General features: G+C 37.0%; 1 protein-coding gene across 21 annotated transcripts in view; it reads left to right on the top strand.

Moving 5' to 3' along the window:
- The window catches only part of ESRRG (estrogen related receptor gamma), a 401,340-nt gene that overhangs the window by 273,608 nt on the left and 113,800 nt on the right, over positions 1–13,932 (top strand). For all 21 annotated transcript variants that reach the window (XM_030448182.1, XM_030448180.1, XM_030448181.1 and 18 more), the window contains one exon: positions 3,331–3,746. In XM_030448182.1, coding sequence (XP_030304042.1) covers positions 3,344–3,746 — 403 coding nt within the window. In that variant the 5' untranslated portion in view covers positions 3,331–3,343. The remainder of the gene's footprint in view (positions 1–3,330; positions 3,747–13,932) is intronic.

Genomic DNA, 13,932 nt, shown 5'->3' with positions numbered 1-13,932 from the left:
TGCATTAACAGCACAATGTGGAATTCGGCTTATTCTCTTTGAATGCAGATAAAGCCATCATCTTGAAAATAGCTCTTTCTGACAAAAAGGTGTTCTTTTGAAATAACGTATTATTCACTACATTCCTCTTAGACTTAATGTGAATTTTAGTGCCTCTAATTTTAGATTGAAGTGAGGTCTAGAATAAAACCCACCGGCTGACAATTGAATTTATAGATAGTTGTGAATATTTCAGGCTTGAATAATAGAGCTGTAGAATTTCAGACACAGAGAGGAAGAGAGAATTAAGCTCCAACAGTAGTTTTAGACTGTAATGCAATGGTGTCTAGGAATTCTTCAGTGTAACGAGCTAAGTAGTAATTAGAAGGGAACTGAGGGAGGGATTTTACAGAGATCTAGCTTAGGCATTATTCCAAATGTTCAGCATGATAATTTGATGGTGGTCCCAACTGCCATCCATATAGGATGGCTTGTGAATTACTTTCATTCACTTGTGTTAGAGTAACGAAGGAGTCAAAGCAGTAGGTGTCTGCCCACCTACAGCTAGTACCCAGCCTTGTCTCTGGTTCACCTTCTTCAGGAGATTGGAGAAGTTTTTGCTGCCAGAGTCAGGGACTGTTGTTTTTGCTTGTGCTTGAAATGGTCAATGATTTCACTACATTTGGACTTTGCCAGCACGCACTCGTCCTGTTTGTACTGTTTAATCTCTGGCTAAAAGCAGCTCTGTCTTGGTTAACACCAGAACCTGCTACTTCAGAAGGATCTGCAGACTGGCTTTAGCCTAAGCAACACTGGTGATCAGATTTTAATGTTTGTAGAACTGAGATAACTTGGTTCTTACCACTTGTAATAGGAGATACCCACTTTTGCACTGGCTAGGTGAACATGCACATATTTCGACAGGTAATTAATTGCAAGTGGTTTTTCTGGGAAGGGTGACATTTGAACTCATTATTGCACAAGTTAGAAAAAAAAAAAAAAGGCAGTGAGTGGGAGTTTTAGACAAGAAAGTGCCATCAAGGTGGTTATGACAGGCTGTAGGTAGTGACTCCTACTGCTGTATTTTGCTTCATTCAACGAGTCTGAGCATCAGGGAGGTGAAAAGAAGACCAAGTGCCTATTTAGTCAATAAAGGGACCTTAGTATATAGAAAAATAATGTAAAAAATTAGTTGATAGAACGTGGTAGTTAATTGATATTTTTAATTGTAGCTATATAAAACTCAGTGTCAAAGAAAGGGTGAGATGGAGAGCCACCATGTTTTAGAACCCTAATAACTTCCAGCTCTAGTCTAAGATAATGTATGTGAGAGCTGTCCAGTAATTATAAGGTAATAAGTGGAGTGGTGGTGTAAGCACTCTAAATTTAAAGGAATTCACAGAGCTGCTGTAAGTCAGTGCCGATCCGCTTTCTTTCAAACGTTGGCTTGAGAAAAGTGCTTAGCCTGGAGTGCAAGTAGAGAGACAAGAGAGAGCTATGTATTAATTACAGCACTCATTAACAGTGACGGCTACAGGGCAGCAGATGCAGAAGAAAAGGCAGACGCTACTGCAGGCTGGCAAGGGGATTTCCCCCCCTCCAGTTCTTGAGGAAAGGACAACACAAGCAGGTGGTCCAATGTAATAAGATATTTTCATGGCTTTAACCTTCCCATTTCTTTGGTGTATTTGCTGACACCAGATATCTTGTTCTTTCCCCCTCCCCAAAGAAGTATTGATTTGAAGTTTGTAGGGTAACATTTCTTTACATCATTACAGTTGTGGTCCAAATTCATGTGTTGTTTGTTTTCAGTATAATTTTTCAGTAAAAATCACAGCAATGTAGGGTTCCTAAGTAAAATTAATGGGCACTGGTGTTAGGGTAAATCTCATCCTAAGCAGATATTTTTAATGGAGGGTCAGGCTTTGATCTCAGTTACCCTCATTGGAAAGGAAGCCAACACTCTGGATTTATGTCTGTTTTCCACTTCTGAATTTGATTTCAGGTCTTGAAGTAGAAATTGATTTTTATTTTTTTTTAACATGAAATGAAAGGGTGAAAAAGTAGAAGACTGGATCTCCAAAATACTTTTGAAAATTCATTAAGTCAAATTGTCTGGACTCGTTCATTTACTTTGAGAACGTGAATCTATAGCTCCAGTCTATAAGCAGCTTACACAGTAGTTGCTTTTAGGCTGAAAATGTTTCTAGACAAATGCTCGTAACTGTCTTCTCTACCTTGGCAGCTTCTGAAAAGTCAGGAAAATTCTGAATAGCCATGTGCTGCTGTGGTCTCAATCATATCTGTAGAGTATGGATATAATATCTAATTCTGAACTTTCTAATTAGTATTTTGGTCCCTTATCCTCCTTAAACTATGTTTAAAAATTAAATATAAAAAGTTGAAGATGGAGTATACAAGATGTTTTTTCCCTGTGGAAAGCACTGGTTTGTCAGATGAAATGTTGCATGGTTTTATGTCAGGTGCTTAATTCTGGAAATGTGCTAACAGAGAAGTAAGACAGAATCTCACCTTCTGAAAGACAAAAGTTCTATCTGAAATTTCCTCTAATATATATTTTTTTTTAATCCAAGAATGGAACAAGTAAAATGTCAAATCCTATAGAGCTGCAGATATATGGGATAGTGGCACAGTTATTACTAGTTAGTCTGAGGATAATGGCTAGAAAGTAATTGCAGCCAGAGCTGATGAATCATTTCACTTAGATTTTGTGAAGAGGGACTCCAGCCTTAATTATTTGTTAGAGTTCCCAGTTGATGTGCTACTCTGTTACTAAATAGCTGTACCTATAATAAAGAAATATTTTTAAAGAAAAAAAAAAAAAAAGACTGTTGGAGACTTGCTCTTCAGTTCTGTGACCGGATCCATAGATGATGGATATGTATTTCAGTCAAATGCTTCGGCAAATACTAATTATAGTGCAGAACATTTATGTGATCAAACTTGAAAATTTTTGTTCCTGATAATGATGGAATTTACAGAAAGTACTGAGGGAAAAAAGGAGAAATTTAGTATCCAAGTCATCTACTAGGATTTTTAAAATTTTTATACTCTCTAGATGACAAGTTCACAATTTAGTGCCGATGTGATGTTGACACATAGCAAGTTGGAGAGGACAACAGACGGATTTGGTCTCTTTAAAGTTTTTGTTTACTGCCTGTCTGGAGCTTTGACAAAGCTCTGTCATGCCCTTATGCTGATTACCTTCATGTAGAACAAGAGGTATTGACTAATGAATGAATGATGTGCAGTCCCTAACCCTCCCAGAGCAGCCTTAAAGAGCACTGTCTTTAATACACAGATTCTTCTTTCTCTCTCTCCCCACTACAGGCTTCTCTGCAGAATGTCAAGCAAAGATCGACACATTGATTCTAGCTGTTCGTCGTACATCAAGACGGAACCGTCGAGCCCCGCCTCTCTGACGGACAGCATCAACCACCACAGCCCTGGTGGCTCCTCAGACGCCAGCGGGAGCTACAGTTCCACCATGAATGGACATCAGAATGGGCTGGACTCGCCTCCCCTCTACCCTTCTGCCACAGGGCTTGGAGGCAACGGGCCTGTCAGGAAACGGTATGATGACTGCTCCAGTACCATCGCTGAAGATTCACAGACCAAGTGTGAATATATGCTGAACTCGATGCCCAAAAGACTGTGTTTGGTGTGTGGTGACATTGCGTCAGGGTACCACTACGGAGTGGCTTCTTGCGAGGCCTGCAAGGCTTTCTTCAAGAGGACAATTCAAGGTTGGTTATTCTTTAAACTTCTTTCTTTTGCTCAAAGTGAACTAGTACAGACCGTGAGTGAATCCTGTTAGGACTTCAGAGTGTACCATTTCATTCTTCATAGTGTTTGATCCTACAGATGCTACTCGTGAAAAAGCTCTGTTGGGCTTCTCCGGGAGTTCGGTCTGTCATGTTATGACCACTTCCATGTTTTGATTATGAAAACCAGAAAAACATTGGAACCATGAAGTATACATTCAGACTTGTTTTCTTTGAATTTCTCATGGATTCCTATGAATGATTATTGCAAAGAAAACTTGTTTTCTGAAGGTTTTCATAGATGCCTCTGGAACGTACCTCACGGCTGGCACACAGGGGTTGTGTTTGTGTTTTGATCTTAGCACTACCACTACCATGCATGAACTGTTACAGAAATCTGTTTATTTTTGTTAAAGCACCAGTGCATTTAAAATTTGAATGAAATGCTTTGTGCAGTGTATTAATGACTGGTATTTCACCAGTATGACATACAGTGGCTATAAACAGGTTCAACATATGTCTGTGAAGTCACGTTTTAAGTAGAGTAGGTTGGCAGCTTAGATTTCTGCCCAGGACTTTTTTTTTTTTGCCCAGCTTATCTGCTCTTGCTGCCTGTTACAAATACACCACCTATTTTGGCATAAATTAGTAGGAATGGGTTAATTTGCATGCTTCAGAACCAATGGAAATAAAATAGTCTTCTACTTTGATTTAGATATCATCCTCGCAAGTAAAATTGAAGGTGCTTTATTTAAAGAACATGAGGCCAAGCTTGGCCTGTACAGGAATATAGTGTCACATTAAATTAAATTCAAACTTCAGAAACTGAAATTGGGTGGCTCAGTCCAAATTTAAGCTCCTCAATAAAACCTGCTTGATTTTCATAAATGTTAAGCACCTGGAATTAGCAGGGAAGACAGTGCAATCTGATTGTATACTTTATAAATATGAGCTATGATAAGAATCATAAAGTTATTTTCCACTTATAATCTCAAATAACCCTAAATCTGAAACATTTGGGCAAGATTTCTTAAAAACAGTACTTCCAGATTTAATGTGAATTTATGAGCAAAATTAATGAATGTTATTTTAATTTATCAATTACTGAGGCAGTGGCCATTTTATTCTCCTCTTGTCCATTTTACTATTGGGGTATTTGGTCCTTCCACCAGCATGAAGTGTATCCATTTTATGATGACCATCCAAACACTAAAAAGAAACATTAGACATTAGTTGTTCTAATGGAGCTGAGTGTTCAAATTTTTGCAGCCCATAAACAAACATCTGTGAAGATTCCTGGTGGCTTGGACTTGTATGTAAAATGAGTGCACCCAAATGAGTGCATATGGAAACAGTATGCTTCTTTCAAGTCTTTGTTTTAAAAAATGTTCAAAAAAAAAAAAAGAAAAACAAGAAAGAGGTAGGTGATTTCACTTGACCTTCAAGAATGCTTTCATAAAAACTAAAAATGATTCCACTCAAGTATTTTGTATATTGTTGCTAAACTTCAAGCACCAACTTCAACTAGCATCTGTTCTTGTAAATGGCAATTAATTGCTATATGATAGCTGTCCTAGGAAGAGAATTGATTCACAATTATTTTTGTTGTTTTTGAGCATGAAAAAATGCCACAGAAATGTTAACTAATTAAAGTGTTGACTTCTGGCAGTAATAGGTAGCCTGCAATTTTACACCACATCACAGACAGCAACTTTCTGGGCATGGAAGCACAAGACAAGGACGTCATTCTCTAGATTAGCAACCTGGACTTGGCCATGCAGCTCAAGTTAGAACTGGCAGCTGTGCAAAAAGTCTCAGTAGGGTTAGAACACGAGCTGCATCAGCAGGTCACAGTGCTGTGAAGACAAAACAAAATATGTGGTAAGGCAAAACCAGGCATCGAATGGAAAAGCAATAATGAAGAAACTAAGAATAGGAAGTATGTTACCATCATAATGTCATGGCAGCATCTTCAGTGCTGACTAAACTGACACAACTACTGAAGAGTTTTCAGATATCATCCAAAACAGTGGAAGCTTCTTCTTTTGCTGAATCAAACTACGGACTGTGATAGGTGACAGAAAGTATATAAGAAAAAGATTCTCTCCATTTCTCGTGAAATTCTACACTTAATCTTGTGTGAAGAATAATTCCTCTGCTTTTTTTGTTTGCTCTAAACGATAGAATTTAGTCCCAGTATTCTTAGATGTTGTTCTTCCCTGTACCATCATTTAACTTCCTGGTTCATAGCACAATCTTTCTCTGTTTGTTTTCAAAATAAGTTAATTACTGCATAACTGCAAATAAGAAAAGAAGAAAACAGAAAAAACCCAACCCCAAGAAATGTATAAATACGGCATTGCAAGCCAGGCTTCCTTAAGAGTCAACTATTGTAACTGCATCCTATGTTAGGATAGTATCTTTGCTCAAAGAATTGCATATTTTAAATGCTAATAATTTAACTGTGATAGTCATTTATAGCTTCAGTGATACTACCCAAAGCTTTCTTTTTTATCATTCGTGATTTACTAAATTAGCTGAGACTTGGAGAACTCAAGTGACGCTCCTGTTGAACTCATGAGCCTGACTTCAGGGCAACATAGGCTGATAGTTATATTATGAAGCACATCTTGTGATCACACCAGACCTTATGTCCTTTCCACTAAGTCAATGGGAGACTTTCAGTTCTTTCCATTTCAAAGCAGTCTTTTGAAATCTCAGCAGGTGAAAGCCACAGGCAGCTGCTCAGAGAGGTAGCACAGTGTCTGTACACCACCACCATCTTACGAGACAGAAATGCATCACAGGATACCCAGTAGCCCCTTACAGGAGACAGGAGTAATGGGGATGATCTTTCCCTTTCAGGTGACAGCAATTCATTCTAGAAAATGCCTGTTCCTGGCTGATGAAATTTCTACTCTTTTCTTCCAGTCTTTTGCAATCCCCACTAATTTTCTTGAATGTAAAGAAACTGAATGAACTTTGTCTTGACTTATAAGAAAGAGTAATTTTGCCTTTTTTGAATATTTATTTTTGACATAGCACAGAAATACATTTGGGGCTATGGCAAAGAATGCACAGATTATGAGAAAAATAAATAATAATTAAAAAAACAAAACCAAACCAGAAATTACTTGTAAAAAAAACCAACCCAAAAAACAGCAAAACCCACCACAAAACAGCTCAGTATATAAAATTTGTGTCTTCTGAGGTCAAAGTAGAATCTAGTGATATTCTGCCCCCTCTTGTGACATAAAGGGATGGAAGAATTGGATGTTGTCTCTGCTCAGCCTAGTACTCAGTCAGCTGCAGCTCTCAAGTTTTTTTCACCCGCATAATGGGTGGTTGCAGATGTCTCAAAGAAGCACACACATAGCCAAATATCCCCAGAACTGGCTTAACATCAGGGATAGCAGAAAATAGCAATCTCTAAAAATAGTTACAGGTCCATTGATTTTCAGAGTCTCTCCACAGTTTTTGCTGTGCACTGTATTATCTTGAAAACTCCAAGGTTTCATTAAAATAGAAAAAAAGAATTTTTGGTTGTCAGCTGGTTGCAAAGTCTTGTGTTTAGCACAGAGGTGATGTGGTTACTGGATATTTTTTAGTGAATATTTAGTGTAAATACATTTCTCATTTTTATTTCCTCAGGTATCATAAAGACTAGTAGATACACATTTAGCATTAATAATTTGTAATTACTTAAACTTTTCTGCTAGTGAATTGAAATACTATTCTTGATTTCAGTAGGATGATAGGACTTAGAGAGTCAAAGACAGATTATTATTTTGTTTTATTTTAGCCTTCATCTCAAATAACAGCCTGCATCTAGACAACCTTCTTCCTTCCTCATTCCAAATCTTCATATTTGGACTCTTTAAACTAGCATGAAAAGGCAGTGTGAAGAGCCTAGTATTGATATGCTACCTACTTGTTAAGGTTTGTTACAAAACTGTTAGACCTTACTGTTTCCTTGGACAGTGTTTGAATTTTCCCCACAAAAGCCGTAGTATTTTCCATTCAATATTCCCTGTAGTTCTTGTGTTTTGATATTTTTATTTATAAATTTATTTTTTAAGGAATAATTGTTGGATGAGCAATATTGAGATAGCAATCTTCTGTTTATATTCAGAGGGAATAAAGCAGTAGGTAGTGAGAAGCCCTGCAATCATAATCTCACTGTAGATATGGTGCTTAAAGACATGGTTTAGTGGTGAATTTGGCAGCATGGTAGGTTAATGGTTGGACTTAATCTTCAATATCTTTTCCAACCAAAACATCCTGAGATTCCGTGCACTTCTAACAAAACCAAGAAATATTCCATCCTGGGAGTACTGTTGTCTTTTGAGTGACTACGTGAACTAGACCAAGTCTGTCATCACATCTTACGCTGATCATCTAGGAGACTTCATCTGTATGGTTATGCAGAAATATATTTCATATGGTCTTCAAAGCCTGAGCAAGCTAGAAGCTAGTTGAAACTGTTTTGTACTTTTTTCACATTTTTGGTTACTCAAAGTTGATTTTAATCCCTTTAGTGTTCAAGTTTTTCAACCCTCTTTAGGCTGTTTACCCATTACTGAGCCAATTTCATCTAAATGCACGAATACTTTACAGAATTATTATTATTTTTTTAATATCTGTCATTTTTAATCAGGAAGTTAGAGATAGCTACGTAAATTCAGATACAGTGCCATTTAAAATGGGCAACGTAGAGTTTGATTTGAAGTTGTACATGACAGAAGTGCCTTTCAAAGGTTAATTTAAATCTCTCAAAGCTGACTCGTGTAATACCAGGCAACGTTTTTGTGGAGGAAATGAAAGCAGATTAAGTACAATTTTATGGCTTTTCAGCATCTTTACTGGTAGCTAAGATTATAGTTTTTTATAGAAAGATACAGTGGAGGCTTGCATCTTGGTGCAATAATGTGTGAACCTTGGCTCTGATGCAAAGATGGCAGCTCTCCAGTGAACCTAACACTAAATGTCACCTGAATCCATCATTACCTGATTAAATCATTCACCTTCCTTATATAAGTGAAAGTCTTTGCATCAGCATTTCTTTCAAAGAATATTTTAAGCAAGCAATGATAGATACCTTCCCTTTCCCCCTGATTTCTCTCTGCTTATGGACCAACCAAACTAATGAGCAAGTATTTTTAGTTCCTTCCAACATGTTTTTAATCCTTTTGTAATGTCATTGTGTAACTATGGCAGCCAAACAAGATGAGACAATAAAATATAAACACACTGAAATCTGAGAACGAGAGAGAAGCTTAGAAGTATACAGATGGTTCTGTCCTCTTTACTGTTTCTGCTTTCCTTACAGCCTTGTAAATTATATGCTGCATTTAGATTATTAGAGAATAAGAATGAGCATCCTGATTTGTGTATAATCATTTTGAACCCATCAAAAATACTCAAAAAGAGATTTGGTTTACAAATGGCTCTGGTACAGTGGTATTTATCAATGCCATTATAATTAGGTCTGGATCTCTATTTGTTATAAACATTTCTGAAAGCTTCCAGCCCACTTATAAAGCTCTGCCTAGCTTAAAACTAGAGACATGTGAAGTATTAGCTAGCAAGTGATTTATTTTAATGTTTCTATAACTTTTTAATGACGTTTTTTTATTGATGTGAGAGTAATTTGGTTTGCAACTTTACAGACTAAAATGTTATGTGTGCTCATAAACAAACAATGACAATTTTCCATTCTAACTTGGTAGGATATATCAAAATTAGCCTAGATAAAATACTGCTAGAGACAAAATGTAGATGGTAGATGAACTATTCTTCAGTGATGCCCAGGTGGTAGAGGATCAGTTCTATTCGTGTCTTTAACATCGATTCTCTCTTAAGATGATCTAAATGCCCTTCATTTCTGTTGAAGATGCAGCAGTTGACTCCAGTGGTAATCAAGGGTGGTCAGGCCTTTACAAGTGTCATTAAACACCTCTAGTATCATCCTAATTTAAAAATATGATGATTTTTAGGGTGCTGGAAACCCATTATGTAAAGTTAGAGGCTGATGCAAAAATGTTATGCATCAAAACCAATTAGCATCACCTTTTTACTTTTTGATTTTACATCTCTAGTCCTATTCCTTTCTAGGATTAAAAGAAAAATAATTAGAAAGTATGTTTTAGAGGTTTAGAAAATAGAGGTATGTTAAGTAAGAGGTTAAGTAATGTGGTACAGTGGCTTCTTGTAAGCAACTCAACATAGAGATTTAATTTTAAATATACTTCCAGGGTGGCTATGTCCCTCTGTCCAATACTTTCTTCCATTAGAGAGTTATTTAAAAGCTAGTTGCTCCTCCTGAGTTTCTTGTAACAGAAAAGGAAATACAAGCCAACAGAGACGTAAGCATAGTGCTTTATGCCTGATCCTATCATCTTAAAAATATTTAAGACATTTAGAAACCAAATTTTGAAGTGTTCTGTAGCTCTACATGCTCAGTATTGTTTCTGAAGTAATCTGGGTGAAAAAATGTGAATATAGTCAACTTCAGGCTTCAGTAGCTCTTGATGACATATAGCAGGCTCATAGGTCTACAATTCGTAGAGCTATCTACAGTATCAGGTGAATCCACCTAAGGATTTGTCAGCCAAAACTGGATTCAGTTACGTTCACATCCAACCTCATTCCAACAAGACCCCCTTTCTGAAACTTTTTTGATAAGAGTACTTGTTTTTACTCATACCTAAATTCATTTTAGTTCTGTCTGCAATGTAGGAAACAGAGTCTATAAGAACTGAAACTTTGACTCAGAGAATGTATTTTTACTTTCTTCAGTTCACCTTTGCTAAGACCTCTAAATATCAAATACATTTTTAAGTCCATCTGGGACTTTATCCTTCTTTCCTAAGTTAGCTGGTTACTCTTTAGTTCCAGCAGCACCTGCTTCTCCTCAGTTTCTTAGGAACTTTTCTGTTGTGGCTGGGTTACATATCAAGGTGTGTGACCTAACACCACACCCTAATTCACTCTCTGTGTTGGCTTTGATTCTCCTAAGACTTCTCTTATATTAATTCCCAGAGGACCTATGGCTGTAGTTCTAGCTGCCTTTCAGTTTTCAGAATTTTCATGTCTGCCAGTCCATGGACAAGCAGGTGGATTCCTTTGGGTCTGTCACCCAGAAAACGGAGCATGAAGGTAGTACCTGAGGGTAACCTTATTGCAGATAGACTTACATACAGTAGCCTCTATTAAGAATAATGAGAACACTTGCTTTCTAAATACAAGTTTTTGAAAAAAGCTTTTAGGTTACAGAAGCTCAAAGTGAAAGTTTGGGAGAAAAATGGGACATTATTGAATATTAATAAGGAGCTACTGAAATACAGTTTTATGAGCTGATTATAGCATAAAATTATTACATTGTAAGAATAATTAATTCCCCTGTGTTGGTTGTTGGTTATTTTGTTTTGTTTTGTTTTGTTTTTCTTTTTAATTTTTTTTTCTTCTGGATCTATATTCCCACACCAGAAAAATTTCAATACTGATATCTTCAGCATTCCTCCTTCTTCTCTAAATGGCTCATGGCCCCTCTTTTGAAACATGTTTTCAACCTGTATCTTGGTCTTCCACATGTCTTTTACTTGTCCAGGTATCTTCTGAGGATATACCAGTAGCTCATAGTGGTCCTTTGGCATCTTTAGTGTTATAATATCAAATTGTCACAGTGTGAAAGGGAAATAAAGCTAAGAATTGTCTTCTGCAACTTCTGTTCATGTCAGTGTTTTTGCAAGAGAGGCTCCTCCTTCAGCCTGTCCCACAGACTGGATCCAGTTTCTAGAGCCAGCCTCACTCTTAGTATGTCTGGGCTTCTGAAGTTGTATCTATTGATGACAATAGATTAATTTGAGATAAAATACCAAGGCATTAGGTCTGCTTCTTTCAATGGCTTCTTCTTTGTCATGGCCCTCACTCCTTCTCTTCTGTTCCATTGAGTGTCACTGTCACTTCCGTTTAAGAAGCAGCCAAAACAGTCTTGAGAATCTTGGCTAAGTCTACTGGGTTGCCTGGCTTTTATAAAGCCATTGAGTAAGTGCCTGTAAAATTGGATTATCACTCCACAACTCATTCACATTACCTCCAGATCTCATATATGAGATGAAAAAAAATGGTATCTTGGCCCACTTACTCTTGAACTGTGTGTGAAGTCTGAAGCATCTAAAAACAGAGCGCTGGTTAGGCAGCATATGTTTTAGCAGTTCACCTGCTATCTCAAGGTCAGATGGCATCATATTTTTAGTGAGTCAGTTGCTCTTGATAGGCACAGTGTGTTAAAAGTATTTTCTCATCTTTTGGTTAAGATAATAAAATTTAGCAAATGAGTAGAAAAAAGGAACTCTCTTAAAAGAAGCATTCCTAAGGGCATGAGGAGAGAAAAGGAACTCATGATAGCATAACTCCTGTTGTATTATTATATAGTACAGGACTGTGTGTTTGGGGAGTGAAGATTTAACGTATATTTTTATTTTCAAACGTAGTACTAATTTACATTACTGAGCTCTTTAACTGCCACACTGTTGAAGTTCATTACGCTACTGAAAGGAATACACAAATTATTCCCTGGCACATCAGGCAGAAGTTTTACATATACACTGTTACTCTATCAGCCAGCTAGCTGCACAGTTCTATTAAGGAGTAAGTGAGAAAATTATATTGCCTGCAAACTAATTGTACAACGGACTCTGAAATAAGTAATCAGAGGCTGGACCTTTCTGAAAACCAGCCAGGAGATATAAATTGCTCAATTGTTCTTGTCAGGCCAGCTTAAAGACTTGGAGCTGCCATGTTGATTTTGTTCACTGTATAACACAGCTGCCTCTCCAACTGCTGACAGGACTGGGCAAACTCAGACTATATATACCCTTACCAGCTGATCAGTTTCAGCCTTTGGCACCATGCAGTAGATAAGTAAGTGGTAAACCTTCCTTCTGAATCTTCTGTACTGAAATAAAATGCAGTTTTGGGCATCTTGAGTAGGTATAGAGTACCTATGAAATCATACAGATTTCCAGACACATAAAACAATTTCTTTATTTTTAGTGTATAGAAGTAAGTAAGAAATTATGAGACCTGTAATGACCTGTCTAATGACCTGTAATGTGCAAGAAACCTAGTTTTTTGTGGAAAAAAAGGCATCCACTAGTGCATGGAGTGCTAGATAAAACAGATTTCAAGTATTATATGTATCCAGGTACATATCCATTGCAAAATTTCATTAGGTCGTGGGTTTTTTTAAAGGAGAGCTCACTGATAAAGATGAAGTCTATCTGTGGGGACATTTAATGAAATACTGCATTTGTATGTGAAGTGGTGACAAAACTTTAGTTTCCTTGAATTACTGCAAGCAGAAAAATGCTGAAATGCTTCAGGGTAACCTGTTGCAGCCATTGGTAAGATGTAGTTCTTCACTGCAGCAATAAATTGAGTTACTGTAACTCTACTAAAAGTTCAGTGGAGAAAGTTTTTCCAATATTTTCCAAGTTGATTTTCTTAACATAAAATTGAGGATCAAACATATGCTGTAAAATACAATTTGTTAAAGTAAAACAGCCTAAATTGATAAGTTAAGACACAGGAATCTAATGACTGGAATAACAGTTCATTTTAGAGTTCTTAAGGTGGCAAGAATTTGCAGGAAAAGTAATGTGCATAATGTACTGCACACTATATCCTCTTGCTCTGTTTCACAGGAATGTCAGCGAATGGATCAGAAATGTCTATTTAAGGAAATAAGCAATCCTATATTTTTCAGGGTTTAAATACTACTTTTTGATGTTGACAATCTTTACCTTCGTTTTCTATGCCTTTGCACAAGGGCTTTGGCAATACTGGGGGTGCCTCTTTTGCCTCAGTACAGAGCTTTACTGCTTGAAGTTTTTCTATTGGAATCTAGATCTTGCTTATGATCAAGATAATTTCTGACTGCCTGCAAAGATATCTTTGATCTTGTGTTTCTTATTCCCTTTTTCTCTTATCTAATGGTTTAAAACTTGAAGAGGGGAGATTTAGGTTAGACATTAGGGAAAAATTCTTCCCTGTGAGGGTGGAGAGATGCTCGAACAGGTTGCCCAGGGAAGTTGTGGCTGGAAGTGTTCAAGGCCAGGTTGGATGAGGCCTTGAGCAACCTGATCATGTAGGAGGTGTTTCTGTC

Source organism: Calypte anna, chromosome 3, assembly GCF_003957555.1.
Source record: "Calypte anna isolate BGI_N300 chromosome 3, bCalAnn1_v1.p, whole genome shotgun sequence".
Taxonomy (NCBI): domain Eukaryota; kingdom Metazoa; phylum Chordata; class Aves; order Apodiformes; family Trochilidae; genus Calypte; species Calypte anna.
Note: the sequence above shows the minus strand (reverse complement) of the source record. Positions and strands in the feature narration are given on the sequence as shown.